We start from the raw sequence: 25860 nt of genomic DNA on the forward strand, positions 1-25860 counted from the left end.
ATTGCAGCCCTCATACATCTATGTATCAGTGTTTTATTTTGAATTCTTGTGTCTACATGTCAGCCGGAGGTGTTGGAACAGATCCACAACCTGAAGGAGCTGTGGCTGGATAACAACTCAGTACAGTCTATACCTGGGGTAAGAAGAGCAGCACCAGCCCCCTCTGTTGGAGATGTTTTCCCCTTCGTTTTGCTTTTTTCTTACTGAAATGCTCCCTTCTTCACACCTCAGTCAATAGGGAAGCTGCGGCAGTTGCGGTACTTGGACCTCGCTAAGAATCGCATTGAGACGTTGGACACAGATATTTCTGGCTGTGAGGCCTTAGAAGACCTGCTGCTGTCCTCCAACATGCTGCAGCACCTTCCTGACTCTATAGGTACACACACACACATCAGTTCACACTACCGGTTCTGGACTGATGATGCCGTGGTGCTCAGCCAGAGACACATTTGACCTTAATGCACATGTTAGTCTGGTCAGCCACACCCACTTAAAACCCTATCACACCAGTCGCTAACGATTCATCTGAAGCAGGGCTGGCTTTATGTGGTGACTTGCTGCTCACTTCTGGAATTCCAGCTCCAGACCAGACTACTTCTTTGGATAGAAAAATAATTAGCATGTCAGGCTACACACACCTGCTATCCAGATCTAAACCATCGGACCTTAACAGTCAGAAACGTAGCAGTTAGAGGAACTGGAGCTCTTGTTTGGAGTCAGGATTGTTTCTTCATGTTTAAAGGTAGGGTAGGAGATTTTGAAAACTCAGTGAGAGTCAGCCAGATTTTGAAAGTAAACACACGCCCCTTTCTCTCGGAGCTCACCCCGAAGCCACGCCTCCCAATCACATGGACGCACATTACCTGAAGACGAGCTGCGGTCTGTGACTTCGGCCATCATGCACGTACCTCTCTGGTGCACAGAGCAGGAAGAGAGTGACAACCAGCCAATACTCCGCGCAGGGTCCACCCGGAGGATTGGCTGATGTTTTTAGTGTTTTATAGCTTCCACACATGATTCATATTCTTCGCTTTAATGAGAAACTGCCGAACTAATCGGTTGCTATTGGATTGTAAAGAGAAGTTACATCAGAATGAAATCTCCTGCCCTACCTTTAAGGCTAAGCTAAGCTATCTAGATTCTAGCTGCAGCTTCTTCTTTACCATCCTGAGTGGTATCAAGTTTCTCACCTGAGAGTCTGCACAGTAGATGTTGAGTTTGCATCATCATTCTTCCTCCAAAACACTAAAACCACCCACTTCTGCATCAAGCCAGGAGCTTGGCTCCTCCATTGGCTGCTGACCACAATGTTCTGTCCTCAACAATAGCTCATTAAAACAACTGTATCTATAAAAAAAAACAAAAAAAAACAAAAAAAAACACTTAAACACAATTCCGTGTGATAAAAATAAGCTAGTAAAAATATTACTTTTAGTTTTGTTGTGGAAGTAAAATCTTCTGGATCCTTTCGTTCATCTTCCCCGGTTCTTTGATTAAGAAGAAGTGGACAATATCTGGTCTCAAAATTACAATTTATTCTAACAGTAAAGAAGCAAGTTCTGGGTCACACAAACAGAGATCTCTGTGGTTGCCTGGCCTCACAGCCAGAGAACAATATGCCATTCTTGTAAACACCTTTTATCCTATCTTGAGATCGCATAAAATCATGTCCTTCCCTAACTCTGCACCAATGGGGTCAGCTCAACTGATATTTAGTTTACCTTATTTGGTAATGGGTAAACCTTAGAGTCAGGATAAAACAGAAAGAAATAGCAGGGGGTCCCCTTTTGTCAGTCGTAAACCTAAGTTGAAGATAAGTTCTCCAGGAGAATGATCACTGTACCATACGAGTGACTTTATGACGCCCCATAAAAGCTTACACCTCTTCCCCCATGTAAGTTCACTTTAAGTCCTAACATCTCATAAGCTGTGGGTCAAATCTGAAAGTGACCAGGAAAACAAACTCACAGGAAGGGTGGGTCGTAAAATGGGGTCATAGGGGATGAACACATTACTTCAATCAAGATCTAGATTTACAACCTTAGCTTGATATCAACCAGAGCTGTCTCCAAAGAACAGCTAACAAAGGAAATGAATTACAAAAGTCTATGAGAAGTAGGGAAATTACACACTTCTCAATACCTTCAGTATACCTGTCTTCCTTTGATCTTCTGTAAAACTTACTTAACACATAAGTACTAATAAACACATTACAGTAATATGCATACAGAAATGAAAACTTCATGTTAGGGACACACCTCTAGATATGTGGACCCACACCACATAACAACATCATACAAAATAAAATCTTTCACCTAACAGTTTTTAGTTCAGTCCTCATACTGCAGATCTGCCACCAGGTGTTTTGGCTTCACTTGTGTGGAGCCGTCCTGTCGTCCATCTTTATTTACAGTCTATGGATTGTACTGCACAGATCAGTGTGTTTGTGATGCAGGAATGTTGAAGAAGCTGACCACACTGAAGGTAGATGACAACCAGCTGACCTCACTGCCTAACACCATCGGGAGGTGAGCAGCCTGCACGTCGTGCACGTTTTACATTCCACACAATCTTTTATCAGTTTACAAGCTCTCACCAGGTGATTGTCTACCTTTGGTGGGTTGTTGTTTTCCTTGTTTACTACTGTTAGCTGCTCTGTTACTATGCTGGCTGATGATTGGGGGGTTCTGTGTGTTGTGTTTGCTGCGTTGCCGTGGCGTTAGTGCGAAGCCCAAGCAAGGGTGAGTAACATTAGCCTCCTGGATCCAGGGGTGTGTTCAGAGACAGACGGGCGTTCAAATGTGTTGCAGATACAAAAAAATGCAAGCTTGCCACCACATGCTGTTTATGTGGGAAGATGTTCATGTGAATTACATGCAAGCATAAACAGATTAGTAGTTGTAGTCCCTGAAATTTGGACAAAATATTTAAACAACATGTACATTCTTGAAAGAGATTGCATGTAAAATGATTCCTGTGTTGTTTATCATAGAGTCAGTCAAAGTAAATACGTCTCTATACACACCAGAGATTATTTAAGAGTCAGGATGGGGCGGCTTTTGGGTAAAATAATAGTTTAACATAGTCATTTTTCAGCACAGATGCTTTGCATCTCTCAATTTCACACCAATATGACTTGTTTTGCAACATTTGTATCTGAACGCACTGAGAGCATCTTGTCTTCCTGAACTAGTCCCAGGTTTTAGTCTCAATAAGTAGTACTGTAGATTCATTGCTTTCCCTTTTAAAGATCCTCTTCTTATCCTCTAGTTCCTTACTGATGATGAATGTGATTCCCACATGACACCTCTGTTCATGAACACGTTAGGGATCAGTGAGGTTTGATACTGTACACACACACAGAGCTGAAACTGTAACTCTATGATTATAGAGCGACCTGTGAGGCGTTCAAGAAAAGTTCCACTAGCACTGAAACCCATTAGCCTAGCTACATGGCCAAGCTACACACATGTTGACCATGTTATTTCTCCCATCGCCACAAGGGGGAGACTTACTTTTTCAGCCGTAGCTTTAATGTCACTAAGGTGTGAGTAACTGTGCTTTGACTGTGGAACAAATAGGCAGATAGTGGCTAAAAATGTGGAATAAATGCTAAGAATAAAACTCAACACTCTTAGTTTGAGATGTAAAACTCCTCTCCTCTCCTCTCCTCTCCTGTCGAAGACGTATGGTGGCCCAGATGGTCCAATCTGTTGGGAATAATATTAGCAGACTAATGCAATGTTAACAGTGACAGTACATTCATGTAAAATAGTTGTCTCATTAGCATTAGCCTGCTGTTAGCAGTGGCGCTAGGCCAAAGAAGGCAGTCGGGGTGGGGGTCATGGTGTCCTGTAGAGGCCCTGCTGTGGATGTTAGTGCACACCTGAGTGGAGGAACTGAGATCCAGGTGAAAGAACTGCAGATGGTTAAATAGTTGTGTTTGTAAATTGCTTTATTTTTGTCATAATGTGTTTTTGTTCGACAGCAACAATCTAATGTAAAGACTGAAACCGTCTGGGACCACTTGCTACAAGCTGTAGATGAAGTACAGCGTCTGTGGAACATTGGCGGGGTTTTGCACAAAGAAATCAGGCACATGGAAACACAGACAGTGGATCGGTTCCTTTCTGGCCTCAGTCTTTTCACTCAGTTTGTTGTAAACATTAAAAAAAAACAACATTTCCACTCTTATCCGTTAAAAGTGTCTGAGTCTGAGTAGTAGTGATAAGAGACGATGTGTCCCCCAGTATGACTTCCTTCCTGTCTGTGTTCTCTTGACCCAGTCTGTCTCTGTTGGAGGAGTTGGACTGTAGTTGTAATGAGTTGGAGTCGTTGCCTCCTACCATCGGCTACCTGCACAGCCTGAGGACCTTCGCTGCTGATGAGAACTTCCTCTCAGAGTTACCCCGTGAGGTACAAACATCAAGGCTTCAGCGGAAATTACACTCGCTAATATTATTTAACTCTAAATGACGAGTTAGTCAGCTGAGTTATTAAGTTAGTTTGTGCTTATGTCTTTGCTCCTTGACCACAAAAGCATGGATTACTCAACTGATTTAATGATCAAAGTAATTTATTAATTCACCTATTGTTAAAAATAGTATTTAAATAAATCTTTGAAATACATCCTTTAAATCCTTTTGACTGTGTAGGGCTGCTTGATTAAAGGGGGGTCTCCTATGGATCCCATCTTGATGAGCACTTAACATAATTATAAAATGTCATCTGATGGGTCGTGTGTGTGCGTGCGTGTGTGTGTGTGTGCGTTTCAGATCGGTAACTGTAAGAATGTGACGGTGATGTCACTGCGGTCCAACAAACTGGAGTTTCTTCCTGATGAGATCGGACAGATGACCAAACTACGAGTCCTGAATCTCAGTGACAACAGGTACACACACACACACACACACACACACACACACACACAGATGCAGTCAAATCTTTCTCAATGGTCGTTCTGGTTCTATAGCTGCTCTCACAGCCCGTGGTTACCATGGGAATGGGTGAGTGTGTTGCCATGGTTACGTGCTCTGCAGGCTGTACAGTGCGTGGGCAGATGGAACATCTCTCTTTTCTCTCCCACCCCTCCCTCTGTGTGTGTGTCTCAGGTTAAAGAATCTTCCGTTTACCTTCACTAAGCTGAAGGACCTGGCAGCTCTGTGGCTCTCTGACAATCAGGTACCTCTCTCTCCTCCTCCTCTTCCTGTTCCTGTTCCTCCTCCTCCTCCTCCTACACTTTCCAACAGTCTCCACCTGCAGCACAAACATACACACATAAACATATTAATCAGATTAACAGGCTTATTAGGCCATTTGTTTTTCTAAACGGCTACAATTCCCTGAATATTGCTGTTACTGGAGGCTTTTATTGTGAAAAGGGACTTATGAATCTTGGTTATAAGGTAAACAAGAATGAATTAAATGCGTTAATCAATAAGTAGAACTGTTTCATACAGCCTGATGTTGGATGGACTGAATATATAACAGCTATATAACATGCTCCGTCTGCGTTAATGTGTTATTTTGTTATTCAGCAAACAAAAAATTTAATGAAAGCTTTTAAATAACATTAAATGTCACAGCAACAGTTGGTTCCTTTTTTGCCCCCTAAAGAAGTAAGCACATTTAAAATTCAAATGTAATTTGTAAAATGGCAGTGCAGTCCTACATTTACATCTAAGATTAGCACTTAGCATGCATGTTGCACCTCAAGATGTTCCAACGCATCACAACTTCTACATCATGGATCAGAGTTAGACGGTTAGCCAGGAAAGTTTAAACAGACACCAAGGCAAAACATCTGAATGTCTTTCATTTATAATTACCAATGTGTGTGTGTGTGTGTTTGCAGTCCAAGGCTCTGATCCCACTGCAGACAGAAGCCCACCCAGAAACCAAACAGAAGGTTCTGACCAACTACATGTTTCCTCAGCAGCCGCGGCACGATGAGGGTACGAACACTCACTGTGTGTGTGTGTGTATGAACATGGTTTAAGGACATTTAGAAAAGGTCACTGAATATTTTGCATTTGTTTGATTATACTGAGTTATAATATTAGCATCTTTTTATTGCACAGGATGTGCTTCATGTGGCAGATGTGTGTGTGTGTCTGACAGTTTACAGTCCCAGATTGGACGTGTTAACCCTTGACCATTAATCACTGGTGTGTGTGTGTGTGTGTGTGTGTGTGTGTAGATTACCAGTCGGACAGTGACAGCTTTAATCCCACTCTGTGGGAGGAGCAGAGACAGCAGAGGATGACAGTGGCCTTTGACTTTGAGGACAAGAAAGAAGAGGAGGACAACTCTGGGAAGGTCAAGGTCAGCTCTCTGTGACCCTGGTGTTAGATTTAGGATTGTGGGTCACACTGTATGAGGAGAAGTTCTCATACAGAAGTTCTCCGTTAACTGATTGGCTGCTGGAGCAGGAGGACACTTTCTAGGTTGAACCTTCAGTGGGCAGATGTGGTGTGTTATCTGTGCACTGCTGATCAAACAATAAACTTCTGTTCAGCAACTTAGATTCATGGAGACACTGAAGTGCAACTGCTCCTGCAGAGCCTCGTTTTTTTCTTTTTTAAATACAAAAGGGCCGATTTTATATCCACAGTTCAACCACACCATAAATCGACTTTATTGTTCGATTATTCTGCACATTTAAGTCATTTTATAAAAGACACTGCTCTCATGGAGACATATCTTTCAAAAGAAGAGCAATAATTGCTTATAATTACCTGTAACTATGCATTGTTGTATGTGTGAGCGTAGAATAAGCCTTTAAAAGATGTACAAAACATAGAAATAACAATCAACAAATGTCTTATAGGTGGAGATCAACCTAAAGCGCTACCCTACGCCCTACCCCGAAGACCTGAAGAACATGGTCAAGTCAGTGCAAAGTCTTGTGGGTAAAAGTGTACATGGCGTACACGGACACCAACATCCACACCAACACCAACATCCACACCAACACCAGCATCAGCACCAGCATCAGCACCAACACCAGCTGAGCACAGGCAGCGCCACCTCAGCAGGAACCAACATGGAACACACGCACCTCAGCAAAGAGCAGTACGAACCTCCATGGCCGCTGCCTCCCAAAGAGGTAGGGAAGCACACACACACACACACACATGCACACACACGTTTGTCTGATCCTAAACATGTCTGACAACAAACTGAACGAAACAAATTGTTATCAGGTGACGGACAGAGAGATGCAGGACTTCTCTCAGAATCAGCTAATGGATCAGGGATCAGTGCATAACTCTGGCATCGACATTCCCAAGAGGAAGGACAAAGAGGACTTAACAGAGAGCTCCGAGGTTTGTAACACAAACACATGACACATGACACATGAATGAGATGTTGGCTCCTACACAAAGCCACTCACCTTGTGCAGTGGATTCACTAGAGGCAATGTGGGTAAAGTACCTTGCCCAAGGACACACAACAATGACTAGGGCAGAGCTGGGATTGAACTGTCAACCTTCCGATTATTGGACAACCCTGCTCTACCACTGAGCCATTGCTGCCCATTTTTTGGGTTCATCATAGTCAAATTGTCCTTTTGTTGGACCTTCATTACACTGACACTGTTCTTGAAGTATATATTATGAATGTAAATGATGTGCATGAATATACTTGTTTCACACCTGACATCTAATAACCAGAAACCTATTTATTTTGCGTTTGCACATACATTACTCTCCCAATTTTGTGTCTCGGTTTTGATCATATGCAGGATTTGGTGTTAAACATGTCACATGTCCTACATTCAGTCTATAGAATACGTTTACATGCCACAGTGTTGTGGTTTGTGCCAGAGATACCTTTTAACCCGCTTAAGAGATGTCAATTATTATTATTAGTTTTATGGACTGACGGTCTGTCACCTCGTAACCCCGGCCCCTTTGTTTTTGTTTCAGGAGTCAATGGTCGGCTCACCCAACGACATCCGCATCTCTGACATGAGGCCCACCTTGGTGGAGCCTCCGATGTACAAACCAAAGGTGGTGCTGCTGGGGAAAGATAAGAAAGGTACAGCGTTACACTGCAACTGTAATGAGTCAAAACACACATATACATGCATGTAGACACAAAGCTGCACACAGCCAGTTAATGTGGGCTTTTGTAAAGAGCTGTGGGCCATGTTGTAATAGTGTCCATTAATTAGTCATGGTAGCAAGCAGATTAATTTGTGCTCATAATGGAGAGAGAGAGAGAGGGAGAGAGAGAGAGGAAGGGAGGGAGGGAGTGAATGCTATGATCCTCCACCAGTCTGGTGTGTGCACCCAAAGGTCTGCGTTCCATCAGAGGAATACGAAGTGTAAAACTCTGTTTTAGTTATAAATAACTGATCACATCTTTTGAAAAAAAAAAAAAAAAAAAAAAAACAGTTTATTATCCAGATTCAGAACTCAAGTAAACACAGAGTCTCCTCTGTTTCTTTACATACTGCAGGTTCAACTGGTGAGAATTCACAGCTGATCCCTGTTTTAGTCCTTCCAGCAGAGGATCTGGAAGTCAAGCTGAATTTCTGAAAGAGTTATTAACCCTGTGTTTTATAACCAGGCCATGTCTTGCGTCAGTGCAGTGGACTAAATATTGTCTAAACACATAATGAGAGCACGACAGGAATCTGGGTTGAGAAAGCTGAAGACAAGGGGAAGGACATAAATGATTCCTTATCTCTCTCATCGTGTGCGATACAACACAAAACCCGTCCTCAAGCCACTCCTAACATAACGTCAAACAGAAAACTTCTGTGAGCTCAGAGCAACGTGTGAATATAGCTGTGATTTTGTAAGCCGAGAAAATAAGACATGCCTTTATATCGTATATGAGCAGCTGGGCTGTGGTGCTTCATGGTTTTTCCACTGAAGAAGTATACAGTGTCAGTTTTTTTAGATACTTTAATAACCCCAGAGGGCAATTGTTTAAAGCAGTGTCATACAATGACCAGCAACACCAGTGAGTACACTGGAGGCAGTGCGGGTAAAGTGTCTTGCCCAAGGACACACAACAATGATTTAGGCCCTGTTCACACTGGAGAAAGTCATTCCAGCTAGAGTAGGATTGAGCCCAGACAGCCTTTGAGCTGAATGCGTTCAGACCTATTTTCAAATCTGGCTAGCACACACTTGTGTCCGCACTCAATCTGGCTTCATCCAGCGTGTTTGCTGTCCTCCAAACAACTAGGTGGCGCCTCGTAATATACAGAGTCCGTTCAGGTTGCGGTAGGACCACGCGTGCGCATGCGTCGTGCGGTTTTTTGTCCAGAGTCGCGCCCCGTGAACCGGAAGTAGCACATCGCTAACCGGAGGTAGCATGTCGCTAGCCGGATTCGCTATGCCACATTTGCGTTCACACCTGAGCCACATTTGAGCCAATCCAGCTAGATCTAGCCGGGGGGAGGGGGTCCAGTCATAAAGGAGAGCAGGCTGAAATAAAAAAAAATCTTAATGCTGTGATAGAAAGTGCATCACAGCTTGTTGCATTTGGGGCTGGTGTGCTGGCAGACCTGTTGTCGAGTGCACAGTCTGACCCAGAAAAACAGTGGGGTGGATGATTGGATGAGTGTTTTCTGCTACATATGTGTATTTGTTGTTTACCTATAAAAGATGGCAGCAGGATGCACTACTGGAAGCTGCCGGAGACGCCACGGTGCCTTTGGGCAGTGGCATTCATGCCGCTGTGTCTGTTCATTCTCTCGAAATGTCATTCACGAACCACTTAGCTGTTCACAGAAACTAGACCCAGCAGAGTGTGTGTTCATGTCCTTGGATGACTACTAATACTGACAATGTCGATATGGCAAAGAAATGAAATCCAGGAGATGAAATCCTCATATTTTTTTTTTCCAGGCATGTCAAAGGCTCTTCAGCAGCGGCTCGATAGGCTTTCACAAAGAAGAGGATGTGACATTTCCATTGAATTGAAACGTCTTTTTGTCTCTGTCCAGAGTCCACAGACGAGGAGGTGGATAAGCTCCACTGTCTGAACCACAGCGGCTCCTCAGCCACCTACTCCGATTACTCCCCCTCACAGGGCTCCTCGGGCTCCTCAAACCCGCCCGCCAACGCACACTCTCATGCACACCAACACACTCCCGCCCTGCCGGCCCCCACCAAGGACCAGGCCCCTCAGACACACTGGACCAACAGGTACACAACACACACACCTGCTTCACATTCAATTTCATCCCAGCTACACCCTCCAACTATCCATCATCTCTTCTTCTTCTTTTTTTTTCTATTCCAAACCCTACTTCAATCTCCTGCAACTGTCATCTGTCTCATCCATCCACCCCAGCCGCTACATCCATCCTATAGTCTCCTCCCTCTGTCTCCTCTTTCTGTGTCTTTCTCATCTCCGCACTCTCCGTCAAGGTCAGAGACAGAGAGACTCATTAGGATGCTGCAGAATTCTGTTCAGGATTCTCATTCCCGTTCGGCTTCAAAGTGCTTCCAGCTTCAGTAATGTTACAGCAAAGAAGGGGGGGGGGGGTGGTTTACACACATGCATAAAAAGAGGCAAATCAGGAGGTTTGCTGAAGTTATTACTCAGATTGCATAGCACTTACAGTGACGTTTGACAGGTTTGGAATTAAACATGAATATCAGAAATGTTCCAATCAGAAATGTTGCAGCCATAAACAACAATAAACACTTCAGCTTAGATGCCCGCCATATGTTTGACAGAACAGTCTCAATTATGCTGATAAGATTAGATGCCAGGAATGATATTTGAGCATTAGAATGTCTGACACTGACATATTGCCTGACAGTTCTTTCTGTTACCTCTGTGTGGCAAATTGTTTTGTTGAAAGATATGGAACAATCATTGAAAATGTGATTAGATTCCAATAATGTGAAATCTGACAGCAGGACTGGACCCTGATGAATCTGTAGTGCTTTTGGACACCACAGCCTTCAAAGCAGAACGTTTTTCAGTGTGCTCCATCGGTGGAAAAGTAGCCTCTGATAATGCTAAATCAAACCCCTCGTCTTTACGCTTGCCGTGTTTCTTGGTTTTCTGCGGATCCCCTGCAGAGTGGAAGCTCGCTTTGGTATTTTTTGACATTAAAGTTGTCATTTCGCACGGCCCGGGGTGAGGTACGGATCACAATCTGCACACTTTTCTGTTCTTTTGGCTGTGCACTGGTGCAAACCACAAGTGAGGGAGTCTGAAGGCACTAATATATTCTGCTTATGCTCTCAGAAACATTAATTACTACAAACATTGTTTTGGCCTGATTTATGTTTAAGAAAGATGTCAGAGAGACGGAGAGAGACTCGCTCATGGTGCCCACTGGCTGTGCTTTAAATAAAATCCATAACAAGCGAGCGGAACACTTAATGTTTTCTACAGTTTTAATTAACACCTAATATTGTTTGACTTTGCAGACTCGCCCAGTCGTTCCCTAAGCCCATCGACTCCAAGCCCCTGCTGAGAGAAACCCCTCCATCAGGAACCCTGCAGCAGCGCGGGGACCGGCGTCCCCTCAGCGAGCCTTTTGACTGGGCTGAGGCCCCTCACTACGACAACACAGGTTTTGACGCAGAGGAGTCTCCTCTTGACCCTCAGTCGTCCTCCACAAGTCAGGGAAACCCGCCGCTGGGCTCCAAACCCCGCAGCCAGTCGACGCACGGCCGCCGCCCCCTCCTCAGGCAGGAGCGGATCGTAGGGGTTCCCTTGGAGCTGGACACCCAGACGCTCCCCTTCCACGGCAACCAACGATCCAACCCCGACAATGACTTGCAATCCTCCGGGCATCCTCCACAAAACCCTTGGCAGAACTGGACCAGGACTCCAAGCCCGCTGGAAGACAGAACCGCTTTTCCCTCCAAGCTAGACCTGACGCCCTCCTCCAGCCCCAACCCAGACCGCAAGGACTTGGACCCAAGGTAACTGACAGGCGCTCAGAGAGATAATATGTGTCATTTATAGCAGCATTTGTACCATTTATCCTAAGGCGCAGTTTCCACTGTGGAAGCTGCTGAACGTCTTCTCTTCTGTCCTCATTATTATCAACAGTAACCTGGCTCCAGACCTCTGAATCACCAGACACATTTTGTCAGCTGCTCAAACAGAATGAATAATAGAGTAGACATAAAATGGCTCAGTCTGGTGATTAGGCTATGATGACACTGTTTCACCTGTCCTTGTTCCCTGCTCCCATTATTACCATGCTGCTACAGTGCTCGTTTTTTCAATAAAAGACTCATTTCTTGGGTTTCTTTCCCCCTCTTCAAGGCTGGAACAAAACACGGGGCCTTTACCCGGCAGCTGGACGTACCATGACAATCAGGGGGAGCCGAACAGGAAGGATCAGCTAAGTGTCAGTGGGGGGAACAAGGTGACCGTGGTGATGAGTAAAAGCTCAGACCGCCTGTCCCCCATGATGAAAGAGACGAGATCCAAATTTAAGAAGTCGCAGAGCATAGATGAGATTGACATTGGTTCCTACAAAGTCTACAGGTAAGTGTTGTTCTTATCTCAAGCCAGCGGGTCAGATGGAGAAGCTACACCTGCTGCATCTCTGTCCCCGCAGTATTCCCATGGACAGCTACAGCTCGTCCATCGAGCAGCAGACTAGTTTGGATCGTCAGGAGCTGCCCGGTTCTATGGAGCAGACCAGCATGGCGCGGTCACAGTCCGCTCCCATGTTAGATGATGAGATGGGCTTCCCGGGTCACGGCAACCACAATCATCCGGGACAGAACCAAAAACCTGCCATCCCACAGAAGGCCTACCACTTCGACCAGAACTACAACCCCCAGGTTTCTGCCATTTTCACACTCACATAGTACATGTAAAAATGTATGCAGCATTTTTTTAAGTTTGATGACAATTTGATAAATCGTACTGGTAATCGGTCTAATCAATCAGGTGACCATGGATCGCAGGGTCCCTCCCCCTTTCCCAAACACACCCGATTATGCCAACCACTCATCGAAGGCTTTGGAGTACATGAATCAGCCAGGGAAGACGTTACCCAAGGAGCTTGTGAGCCCACGGTACCGCGCATATCCACCGCTGGAGATGTTTTCCTTCCCCCAATCACCGATCAATCAGGATGGCCTGCCCAGCCAGCAACAACAACAGCAGCAGCCAATCCCATCACAGCGCTCCAGACCAGGGTTCCTGAGGAGAGCAGATTCACTGGTGAGCTCTACAGAGCTCGCTTTGTTCCGCCGAGTTCATGAAGCCCAGCAGGAGGCGCTGCAGGAAGCTCAGTACAGACAGCAGGTAGGAGCTGTTAGCAGAATTTCCATCCTGAGCATTTAAGTGCATTTTTATGAAGCTTACAACACGATGAATCGTACCTGAACCCGCCCTGTCTTCTCATCCATCCTTCAAGATGGACCCACCTCTCTACAGTCGGGCTACAGCTTACTCCACCCCCATGGATCACTCTGCTCTCAGCAACATGGCCGACACTCAGAGTCAGATGCTGCACAACAAGAGAAACGGTCGCTACGACGATGACTACCCCACTTACCAGGAACAGAAGAAGCCCATGATTGGCTATCCGACTAAGAGCCTGACTCAGCGTCGCCCCCTGTCTGCCAGGAGTTACAGCACTGAGACCTATGGAGTATCTCAGGTAGACCGTCTGTCTATCACCAGAGCTACCGATGTAAGCTAATAAATGTGTGTCTTTGTGTTGTGTTCATTGTTGAAACTTTATGAAAGTGTGATGATCATGTTAGAGTTAAAGCAGATATTTTTATTGTTGATTAATCTGCCAATGTCTATCACAGGTTTCCAGAGCATAAGGTAACCAGCATTATTAAGACAGATTTACCTCGTCAAGAGGGGTGTGCTCACACTCACAGAACCACTGGCTTTACTCAAGTCGCCTTTAAATGAATAATACTTGGAACACACCGACAAATGTCCTACTTAATCACAGAGGTGTGCAAATTCGGGGTTACAGCATTTTTATCCCCTCGATTTTCCACCAATTACAAGGGTCCGGGTTGTTGTAGCAGCAGACTAAGCGGAGTGTCGCAGGTGTCCTTTGCCTCAGCTGTATCCCAGCTCCCAAGGCAATCCCATGTCCATAAATAATCCCCTTCAGGATGTTCTGGGTTTGCCTCAAGCCAGACTTTCCTAAAAATAGCCACAGGGAAGTGTCCAGCAGAATACCGATTAGATGCGCAAGGCGCTTCATCTGGCACCTTTCAGCATGAAGGAGCAGAGCACAGGGAGGAAAGTTATTGTACACAGGATTCAAGGCTGCGGTTTTATTCCTGCTACGTTTACCGAGAGCTTAAAGTTGGAGGTTTAATTTGTCATTTAGAATAATTAACCATTTCTTAATGCATGTTATTATGTTTGCATTGCTGCCAGTATCTGCCTGATAATCTAATATTCCATAAAACGTCATGATACTGACAACTTATGTCAAGTTGTTGCTTTTTTAGACACTCATTGCATAAGTTAGCCTTCTCTCATGCTCTGATTTATCATTTAATTAATTATATGTACCATGCTCTTATTATCTTTGATTTACGCCATGTCTCCAGGAAACATTTAGCTTTTCAGCTGCTAAATGTTCTACTAACCACTAGTTGTTAACTTTGTTCATTTGTCTGTTATGGATCATAAAACATATTATCCCCCCTTCTTATCCCCCAGGCCCGCCCGGTTTCGGCTCGACCCACCATGGCCGCCCTGCTGGAGAAGATGCCGCCTGACTACACCCTCGCCACCTGCCCTGAAAAACCACCCGAGGACACTATCAAAGTAAGACCTGTGGTACCACAGAAACCCGAAGACATCACATCCAAGATGCCCGCCGACTGGAGGCAACAGCTACTCCGGCACATAGAAGCCAAGCGATTGGACCGGGTACGTCGGTGCTTTGCGGGCACACTACACACAACACACACACACACACACACACACACACACACACACTCCCACACACAGCATTCACAGGCCCTCCCTGTCTGTATCTGTGTAAGTCTGTGTTGTAAGGGTGACCAGATTTGTGTCCGGCTGCATGTGTGTCCACTCCACACTCTGCACTGCACACTCACTACTAGATGTGTGGTGTAAAGATCACATTTCCTGAAATGTGCAAAAATCAGCATTTTGAGAAATCATCTTAAAAAACTGTGAAAGGAAAAGTCACAGACTAAATAAATAAAGATCTTCAACATCAACACAATCACCTGTTCAGGATATAATGAGGAGGCTCTGGTGTGTTTTTTGGCACAGGAAGAAGGAATAGTTGTCATGGTAATCGATCTTATCTGCTTTCTTGCTAAAAGTTAAATAATAAAATTGATTGATTTCACATGTGCACTAAATATTCAACTATAGCTCAACTTAAACTGGGAGCAAGAAAACAATAAGCTTAATATTTCACTTTAAAGGAGCAATCTGTAAGACTGTTAACTCCCAAAGTAGAAAACATTTAAAGGTAGGGTAGGAGATTTTAAAAAACTCAGTGAGAGTCAGCCAGATTTGGAAAGTAAACACACGCCCCTTTCTCTCGGAGCTCACCCCGAAGCCACGCCTCCCAATCACATGGACGAGCATTACCTGAAGACGAGCTGCGATCTGTGACTTCGGCCATCATGCACGTACCTCTCTGGTGCGCGCAGAGCAGGAAGAGAGTGACAACCAGCCAATACTCCGTGCAGGGTCCACCCGGAGGATTGGCTGATGTTTTTAGTGTTTTATAGCTTCCACAGATGATTCATATTCTTCGTTTTAATGTGAAACTGCCGAACTAATTGGTTGCTATCGGATTGTAAAGAGAAGTTACACTAATTTAACAAAAAGTGCATCAGAATGAAATCTCCTACCCGACCTTTAAACCCAAAAAAAGTCATAACTCCATATGTTACTTTATGCTGTATTTACTGCAGAACACCCTTTTATTATACTAGTGAGTCAATGTAGCCTCTTCTCTGCCTTTGTAGTCCAACGTAAGTGAAAAAGGAAAGCACCTAGAGACGATATTATGCCACAACATGCTGCAGTTCCCTCTGCAGCCTCTGGGGGTGTGCTCCAAAAGTGAGTCCATTTGAGTATTTTAAGATCAATGAAGACTACCAAGCAGGTGCTGATTCACATGTATCGGGTGGACAGTGATGCTGCCAACACTGTGTCTTCAGAAACCATCCATAGTTATATACAGTCTATGATTCTGATGCACTTTAAACAAGCACTTTATGCCTTTTATACAAAGACTGAAAAAAAACTTAGCAACCTATGAAGAAACAACATAACATACATTAATCAGAGAGTTCTACAGCTGCTGGTAAACAGATTATTTTACTTCGTTTCTGGCATTCATATCTCCAGCTTCATCACAATGACATGAGAGTGCTATCAGTCCTCTCATCAAACTCTCAGCAAGAAAGCAAATGAGCATATTTACCGAAATGTCAGACTAATTATTTTGAACCGGAGCCTGAACAGACAGGACAATCAGACATGGTAGGGAGGAGGTCTGGAGCCCACAGTCTTTGATTAACATGCAGAATCTCTTAGAGATCTCAGTTATCTCTTTGATATGTCGTCTGAGCCTCTTAGCCTGTCACATGATGCCAAAACAAAAGCAACAAAAGCTGGCCCTGACATTTAGGAGGGTTTAACACACATATGTTTCAGTAACAGACTTACACGACGATGCTGGAATGAATTGATCCACCTGTTGTTGATTGTATGACATGATGTTTTGTGTGTACTGACCGATCACTAGCTAACATTTCTCTGTGCTTTCAGCAACTCGGCACTGTTGTTGTTGTTGTTTTATCAGTGTAATTGTTTATGTTTGTTTGTTTATTTGTTTGTGGAGCTCACAGTGTGTTGTCGCCACGCTGCAGCCTGCTGTGTTGGCTCCGCCCCCACTCCCCAATTCCCCCCACCCCCACCCCCACCCACATTCACCCATGTCGTGTGATGTTGTCTTCTCCAATCAGAGTGGTGTCCTAAAGCACAACACGCTCACGCTGGGCATGCTCTGTCAGGGCGGGGGTCACGGCCAGGGGCGCAGCAGCACTTTGAACTTTAACCTTTACAATAACACTAAGCATGAGCCCCCTGCTGGCCGCTGGCTGCCACTACCTCCTCCTCCGTCTGCTAACGCTGTGAGTATCCCTGTGAGAACAACAAACAACCCCTGCTTCTGCTGTTGTTACTGAATACATAGGTAATTACAGAGAGTTGCAGCCTTCTCAACCAAATATAGCTACCATGAACTATCCTTAGGCTGACTGCCATTACTGCTATTATGATTTAAATGAATAGAACTAAATTGTGTATCTTTGAAGTGAGCGCACCTTTGTGTGGCTGTTTGATCTCATCAATCTTTCTTAATGTATAAGTGCAGTGTGAACAGATTGTCCTTGCCGTCGACAGCTGTGCCACAGTCACAGGTTTAGAGTGGAAACACTCTTAGATGGTTCTAAAACAACATTTTTTTTTCCAAACCATTTGTCACTTTTTGGCTCTTGACACATCAGGGTCATTTGATAGGGGCTCAGTTAAGAAGTGACGTTAGACAGTAGAGATGTAAGAAATACAGAAACATTTGTGGAGTAACATCTTAAACACAGCTAAAATCAGTCTCGGCAGGGAGTAAAATGACCTAAGGTAGGACCTGTGGTTAACACAGGCTCAGGAAGGTTTCATGTTTTATTTTGCGTCACAAAGAAAACACCACAAAAGACATCATTTAATACAGTAGAAGTCTGAAGCTTTTTGCTTCAGGTGTGTTTTCAGGCTTTCATCTTGCTAAAACTGCTGCGTTGCCCTACAAAAATATACCATCCCTGCAGCACTCACATGCACGAGACCAGGCTGCGCTACACAACTTCACCTAAAGTTACTTTCTAAGCCCTGTTCATACACATAACAAATGGGTCAAAGGATGAAAACGTGAATCAAAATGACAGCTGTTCATTTTCACTAATGATTCCTCCTTTTTTTTCTGTGTTTCTCAGACCCCCTCTCAGCAGGCTGCCATGCTGGACAATGACCAGGAGGGGGTGTCAGGGAGCAACCAGTGGGTTCCCTACTCACTCGGCAGGAGGGACGTCCCGCCTGACAACCTCATGAAAAAGGTGCGTAACCGGTCCCATCTGATCTCTGTTTCCGGTCTGTTTAACACGGTCTGCCCACAGAGTGTGACATGACACGGTGTTTGGTAAAAAGCTGATGTGTTTGTCTTCTTCTTTACACAGGGCGGCCATTCCCACAATCCTTCCCACCAGTCCCACAACACCATGATCGTCACTTCCACCTCCTCCTCCTCAGCCACCACACCTCACCGTGTGGTTGTGCAGCAGGGCTATGATGGGATGATGAACAAGGGGGGTCAGTACCAACCTGGGATGCCCCTGTCTGTGGTTCCTTCAGGGCAGTACCAAGGCAACATGCAGGGTAAATGGTTGCAAGATAAACACAAAACAAGGTTCATCTGTGCATGTACAGATCCATTCATTTTGCAGCTGGGCTACCAATATCATTTGTTAGCCTAATATACTTACTACTGCCCTCTTTTGCTCATACAGCCCTTCCCGCTCCGGGCCAGGCTTACTCGAGTTCCGGCCTGCCTATGGCCATTTCTCAATCGGGGAACCAACCACAGTACAACCCCCATACCTCCCACCAGCCCGTTACCAACCCCCAGTACCATGGTAACCAGGGCATGGTCCATAGCAACCAGGCTATCATGACCCACACCAACCCACGGCCTCAGAGCGCCCGCTGCCTGCTGCAGACCAAAGGCCAGAAGAGCACGGACGGTTTCCAGGAGCAGGTATCAGTCTGTCTGTCTGTCAGTCTGTCAGTCTGTCAGTCTGTCTGTCTGTCTGTCAGTCTGTCTGTCTGTCTGTCTGTCTGTCAGTCTGTCAGTCTGTCTGTCTGTCTGTCAGTCTGTCTGTCTGTCTGTCTGTCAGTCTGTCTGTCTGTCTGTCAGTCTGTCTGTCTGTCTGTCTGTCTGTCAGTCTGTCTGTCTGTCTGTGTGTCTGTCTGTCTGTCTGTCTGTCTGTCTGTCTGTCTGTCTGTCAGTCTGTCTGTCTGTCTGTGTGTCTGTCTGTCTGTCTGTGCACCTGGCTGCCTGCAGACACCACATCTCATGCTGTATTGGAGGTCTATTTGAAAAAAAAGGGTTGTGGTTGAATTATGTAGCATTGAGGTCAGAAAGACTCTTTTCAGGAATATATTCCTCAACTGTGGCTCAGTTGTTGAGAAGTGGACTTTGATGGGCTCAGATAAGCAGTCCAATGAAGGAGGCAGTATGTGAAGCTAACTGGGGCATCCGAAGGTATTTTAGCTACCTAGCAGCCACAGTCTGTGCCGCGACAGATCCAGAAAAATTCACGGAGGTGTCGTTCTAAATCTGAAGCACTTCACAGATGGAGCTTACTGTACTAGTTTAGGTAGGAACATGAAGCCATTCACACCAGCCGGATCAGCTGATCTTCCTGAGGGGGTTTTGTTTTCCTTCTCTCTCCTAGTATGCGATGATTTCCATTATGCCAAATAGAACAAATCTGACTAGGATATTTGCAGCTCAGTCGTCGCTGCCAGAGAGATGAGGACCTCCAATATAGCTGCCAAAAACGTGTTACACGCCACATGAAAGCACTCTTTGCCTGTTTGTACTGTATGCCTGTCTCACGATCTTTGTATTTCACTTTCAGTTCTGTTCTTTTCTGTTTTTTCTTCTTTCTCCTCGCTCTTTTTCTCTCTCTCTCTAGTTGTGTGTGAGAATAGAGAAGAACCCTGGTCTTGGTTTCAGTATCTCTGGTGGCATCAGCGGCCAGGGGAACCCCTTCAAACCCTCCGACATGGTACGACCCGACCCGGCCCTGCCAGCCAATCACAGGCTCCTGGTGGCTTTTACCTCAGAGTTGCCATGGAAACTGCTGCTCGTTACTGTAGTGTTTCGTCTTTCTGTCTGTCTGAGTGCGGGGCAGCAGTTGACTTGGTCAACTTTGAGTCTGGATTGAAGAAAACGCCATTTTAGCTGAGGGTTAAAGAAACCTCAGGTGTGACGGGATTAGTGTGACTCTTGCCGTTTGTGTCAGCAGACCTAAACATTGCCAGAAATGCCAGACTCTTTCATCATTCCTACTTGTGAGTTTGACTGAAGCTGTCAGTTGTGTGCCTTGCACTAAGAGAGCCTGTTGGGGCCACAGATCCCCCAGGCCTGCTGCACATGGCACTCTGTCCTAGAAACATGCTGCTATAGTCAGTCTAAAGGAGCGAGGCTGCTCGCAAGAGCTCTGACAGCTATTTTAGGAAGGCTGCTTAGTTCTGGGACACCGTGGGTGATTTTAGATGTTCAACACTTTGATCTAGGGATGGGAAGTATGACAGTTTTCGCTGAATGTTATTCTGACGAGACAGCGGCTCTATAAATAGAAAAGTCCTTTAAACATTCTGCCTCCGTTACAGCCCACGTGAGAGAAGTTTATTTAAGCTGTGGGTGTAGAGTGATTACACAGAAACTGTCAATTCATCATTTAACTTTTACTTTTGAGCAGACAGCTGGTGATGCAGTTGCTGACTCGTGCAGTTTTTTTATCAGTTCCCTGCTCCGCTTGTATCCATACGGCTTCCAGCAGCTGCAGTTTGTCCATTATTAATGCTGAATTACACTGGCAGCAAGTGGAGTCAATGCAGATGAACAGTTTTTCGAAGGATTTCGCTAAATGTCGTACATGAGCTAATGCACCAGGTCCTCAAGGACACGGTGAAAAGTTCTACTTTAGAGTCGAATTGATGTTAACCACACATACTGTCGCTTTATCAAATCCCAGAGACGCAGCTTTTTTTTGAGTTATGTAGGATTTTAATGTAAATATGTGGATGCTCTCATTCATCCAGGTCATGTTTAAGAGTTTAAACATGGGGTCAAGGATTTTTTTTGTAAATATGCAACATGCTCACCTGAAATGTGGACTGTCCAGCTGCTGTCAGAGTGACAGTATCAGCAGTTCTCGTTCTCCGACCCTGTTCACTGTGAGACTTTTAGCTAAATGTAGCTTCCCTGTTTTATCAGATGTTTAATCACATGTGATTATTTTGGTGAGATAAGACACTCACACACTGACTCAGACTTTAAATAGTTAAAAAAAGCGACTGTATTTGAAAACAGCTTGACTACTAAATTATACATCTATGGCTTTGATCCACCCCAAGAGCTGCCGCCGCTGCTGCTACTACCGCTAACAGCCATGGCTGTTAGACAGGGCTGGGGCTCCCCCTGGTGGTCCGTTTGTCAGTTGCACTGATGTTTTGATTGATCAGGGCTGGAGGAACATACAGTACCAACCATATAGTGTACTGCTGTTAATAATCAGTGGTATGTAACATCGAAAATAAGTAAATTTTCTGTGTAAAATGTAACTCGGCGCAGCTTTTAGGAGAAAGTTTCTTTCTCACCCTGCACTTTTAGTCCAGCTTTAGATCCCCTGATGATTTCCTTTGTAAAAGCCCTTCAGAAGTCATTATCAGGTGTCTACAAAGAAATAACAATGATCCTCTAAGTTTTGACTTAAAAGACGAGCTGAGTCCCTCTAAGCCACCGGGTCAGTTTCACTCCTGGCTAATTAGGACTCTGCGACTGTGACTCAGTGTCTTTTATTGACCGGACTGGGAAGAACCCCAGGCTTTGATGAATTAGCCTTTCAGGCTGGGTTTAAGAACAGACGATGAGGGTTTTTAAGGATCAGAACATGGATTTTTTTTTTTTTTTTTTACTCTCCCTCAGATCTTGTTCGTGAACGTTTGAAAATCCAATATTCTGTTCCTGTTGTTGTTAGACACGCTGTTGTTGCACACGGAGCTGTCAGTGATAGCGTGAGTGTTACCGCTGCACTGCTAAAATCTCATCTTCAATATTTTCCTTTTGTGCCCCTCACTGCTAATATTATGCTCCCGTCTGTAGAAGAAAAAAAAACGAAATTTGAAGATGAAAGATTTTCACAGCAGCTTTGTGTGCAACTGCTTCATAGTGCGTAAAATGTTGTGACTAATGCAATTTCAGCTGCTACTATTCCTAATTTGCAGTGAGCTCCATATGAGATCAAACTCATAATAATTGGACATATTAAGAATAACATATGAGGCTCACTGTATACATGTATAGTAACCTGACTAATCCTCCTAACATGCAGTATATATGTGTGTGTTCCTGCATTCACTCTCAGACTGTAGTATGCAGGTGCTGCTGCACCGTCACTACTACATCATTCCCGGTGTCACTTCTCTCTTAAGCACGTTTTTATCTGTCCAGCTCACTATTGTGTGTTCAACAGTCTGTTGAACCGTCGATACAGCTGCATCGTCTCACACTCTGTGTCACAAAAAAAAAAACATCTTTCAGCTCTGGGTGAAAAGATGTTGGTGTTTTTACAATCTCTGCCTTGGGTTACTGAGGGAAAAAACGGGGGATGAAATTTCTTCTGCGCTCCCTTCTATGCCTACTCCTTTCCCCTAGTCAGAACCCACCCTACACCCATTCCTCTTCCCATATTCTTATCCTATATTTATATATATTTACTGTATATCTATTTTCCTCTCTTTCTGAGTTGATGTCTATTCTATTTATCTGTACAAATACCAAACAATACATTTTGTATTTTGGGAGGCACGTCTTACTCAGCTGCTAATAATAACCTAATAAAAGTACTTTAAAGTCCTGACATCATGAAATACATTCAAGTTTATTGATCAATTAACTATTTGCATCATTTGAATGCCTCTCCAAATTTTAGTTTGAAGAGAACACATTATGTAACTGGCCGCAGAAACATAATATTTTTTTGGGGGTGGGGGATGCTGAGATGAGAATGAGAAAGGCAAAGATTCTAAACCATCGTGTCCCTGTGTTGTCCTAACGATGTATCATTTTGACTTATAGGGTATCTTTGTTACTAGGGTACAGCATGACGGGCCCGCCGCCTCCTCCCTGCAGCCCGGAGACAAGATACTGCAGGTAACCCCCCCCCTCTCACTCCCACTCACCATCCAATGGGACAGATATCAGAGAGCATCTCGCCCTCCATCATCCTCCATGTTTCCCATACAGCGAGGCAGGACACTCAGCAGGATTAGAAAGTCTCCTACACTTTATCTGTGTGTGTGTGTGTGTGTGTGTGTGTGTGTGTGTGTTACTACTGAGGACATACTAACACTAAACTATTTGCTGGTTCCACATCGTCCTGCTGTGTGTTCTGCCTCAGTGTGTGTATCATTCAGAAATCAAGCATGACCCCCCCCCATACTCTAACCTCTCTTTTATTATAAGCCGATAACACCGATAAACTACAGCTCCCACACAGACTGGAGTAGCCTGAATCAATATGTCACCTGTACTGATGTGGGACAGTTTTATGGAACATTCAGGCAGAACCTAATGGTTCATAAGTGTTACTACTCTGAAACACTGGTGCACATTAGTACAACTGTCCGGACTTATATGATGACTGATATTTGCAGATGTATATTAGTATTAGAGTGTGTGTGTGAGAGCTTCCTCTTACATGTGCAGACGTGCATGTTAGCTTGATCAGGGACTTTAAATGGACGCAGGTTAGAGTGTGAAGGGTTCTGGTCTCTGTGAGTTAGCCCTATCTGGAGGTGTACCCCACCATTAACCCACTGACAGCTGAGACGGGCCCCAGCTTAAGTAAAAGTACAATTACCCAGAAAAATATATACTTAAATAAAAGTAGAAGTGCTACATCAACAATCTTACTTAAGTGAAAGTCTAAAGTACTTTTAAATGTACTTAAAGTATTAAAAGTTGTCACGCTGATAAAGACTTTTTTTGTGATACATATGTGTGCCAAATTTTCCCATGTGCGTTTCAAAAAAATTAACAATGCCTAGCGTTAAATAGGGCTATAATACATCAAACTTATATAGCACTTTTTGGGACACTCAAAGAAGCTTTACAAACAGGGCAGAAAAGGCTTGATCCCCCTAGGTGCGGTGCTTTGTTGTGATGGGGTAAAGAAAGTTGGAGTCAGCGGAGTGAAGGTGACGGGTAGGAGAAAGGCGGTGCTGCTGCCAAACACCAGCTCTGCTATCATTGGAACTGATAGAGCCACATGATTGGTGTAAAATTCAGAGACACAATCCATATTTTTGTGTAGATCGAGGAGACATTTTTGGAGAAACTGTTCATAAAACCAGTAACGACAAACATTGTAGAAATTTAGTGGAGTAGAAAGTACAGATAACAGCTGCTAAAAGTAATGGAGTAAAAGTCTGAAGTATGCTCTGTAAGTATGAGTACTTAAGTAAATGTGTAGGACATTTACTTAAGTACAGTAAAGAAGTACAAATACTTAGTTCCAGCATCGCGCACTGTTTTTGTTTAACTTCCTTCTGTGGTGTGAGTCTGCAGGATGTTGGTGTAGAGATGGTGTGCAGTATATTTCTACACAACTGCAACCTCATTTTAACAACAACAACAAATATCTGACAAAACAAACAAAGAGTCAAATATTGGAGTCCAGCCCCATGAAAGTGTTTCTCAAACAGATTTAAAGGTCGGGGAGGAGATTTCATTCTGATGCACTTTTTGTTAAATTAGTGTAACTTCTCTTCACAATCCGATAGCAACCAATTAGTTCGGCAGTTTCACATTAAAACGAAGAATATGAATCATCTGTGGAAGCTATAAAACACTAAAAACATCAGCCAATCCTCCGGGTGGACCCTGCACAGAGTATTGGCTGGTTGTCACTCTCTTCCTGCTCTGCGCGCACCAGAGAGGTACGTGCATGATGGCCGAAGTCACAGACCGCAGCTCGTCTTCAGGTGATGCGCGTCCATGTGATTGGGAGGCGTGGCTTCGGGGTGAGCTCCGAGAGAAAGGGGCGTGTGTTTACTTTCCAAATCTGGCCGACTCTCACTGAGTTTTCAAAATCTCCTACCCTACCTTTAACCCCCCCTCATGTCTCATTCCTTCCACCCCCTCTCTCCCCCCTGCACCTTCTCTCCACAGATGTACACTTTAGCTGGACGGCCTCATCTAAACGCCCTTTTTTGTCTCTACCCCTTCTCTTTCTACAGCATGACTGTGTAGCTCCTCCTCCTCTCTCTCTTTTCCCACACAGTGATGTGTTACTGAGATAATGATGGCAGTGACCCTCCATCCCTCCACAACACACTCACACATTGACATGTGAATGGAAAAAAAAACTGCAGCGCACACACACACACACCTTTACACACACACACACACACATGCTGTTGACTGTGCTGCGTGTTTGCCTTGCAGGCTAACGGACATAGTTTTTTACACATGGAGCACGAGACAGCCGTCTCTCTGCTGAAGAGTTTCCAGCGGACGGTGGACTTGGTGGTTCTGAGAGACTAAAAACAAAAAAAAAGGTTTTTATTACAAACAAACAAAACAAACAACAACAACAACGCTTCTCTGCTCATCGCCATCCCACGCCACCCCACCTGCCCTCCGCTGGAGGCTTGTGGAACTGACAAATGAGCCGCCATTTTTCTTTTTTTAACCTTTTTAGGGGAGCACACAGACTATTTATTTGCCTATTGCTGGACCAAAGGCAAATAACCAGTGCCAAACGTACCATATAGGAAACATATGGGCTCTTCTGTCCAGCGGCGGTCAGGGATCTGATCGACGGCCGGACGGAACACAAGAAGACTCGACGCTCTGAGTCCCCCACAGGGCTGCTGCAGTTTGGATTCTATGGATATTCAGGCAGTTTGTTTTCGTTGGCTGGTTTTGGGCTGTTTTTGGTCCCTCTGCTGCCTTTGTTTTGTTTTGTTTTGTTTTGTTTTGTTTTGCTGTCCATGGTGGTTTTTGAACCGACTCGTTTAGTGTAGCAC

At 44.6% G+C, this 25860-nt stretch overlaps 1 protein-coding gene across 1 annotated transcript in view; it reads left to right on the plus strand.

The window, feature by feature from the left end:
* lrrc7 (leucine rich repeat containing 7) overlaps positions 1 to 25375 on the plus strand; it is a 30995-nt gene extending 5620 nt beyond the window's left edge. The window contains 25 exon segments of the mRNA XM_028403756.1: positions 64 to 138; positions 232 to 376; positions 2456 to 2528; positions 4287 to 4416; positions 4776 to 4891; positions 5112 to 5181; positions 5855 to 5954; positions 6200 to 6318; positions 6803 to 7108; positions 7206 to 7328; positions 7932 to 8043; positions 9968 to 10169; positions 11412 to 11912; positions 12262 to 12486; positions 12560 to 12788; positions 12898 to 13257; positions 13370 to 13615; positions 14653 to 14865; positions 16953 to 17120; positions 17976 to 18095; positions 18216 to 18414; positions 18546 to 18793; positions 19737 to 19829; positions 22907 to 22981; positions 25277 to 25375. Coding sequence (XP_028259557.1) covers positions 64 to 138; positions 232 to 376; positions 2456 to 2528; positions 4287 to 4416; positions 4776 to 4891; positions 5112 to 5181; positions 5855 to 5954; positions 6200 to 6318; positions 6803 to 7108; positions 7206 to 7328; positions 7932 to 8043; positions 9968 to 10169; positions 11412 to 11912; positions 12262 to 12486; positions 12560 to 12788; positions 12898 to 13257; positions 13370 to 13615; positions 14653 to 14865; positions 16953 to 17120; positions 17976 to 18095; positions 18216 to 18414; positions 18546 to 18793; positions 19737 to 19829; positions 22907 to 22981; positions 25277 to 25375 — 4347 coding nt within the window.
* Positions 25376 to 25860: the final 485 nt, after the last annotated feature.

Source organism: Parambassis ranga, chromosome 4 (assembly GCF_900634625.1).
Source record: "Parambassis ranga chromosome 4, fParRan2.1, whole genome shotgun sequence".
NCBI lineage: Eukaryota > Metazoa > Chordata > Actinopteri > Ambassidae > Parambassis > Parambassis ranga.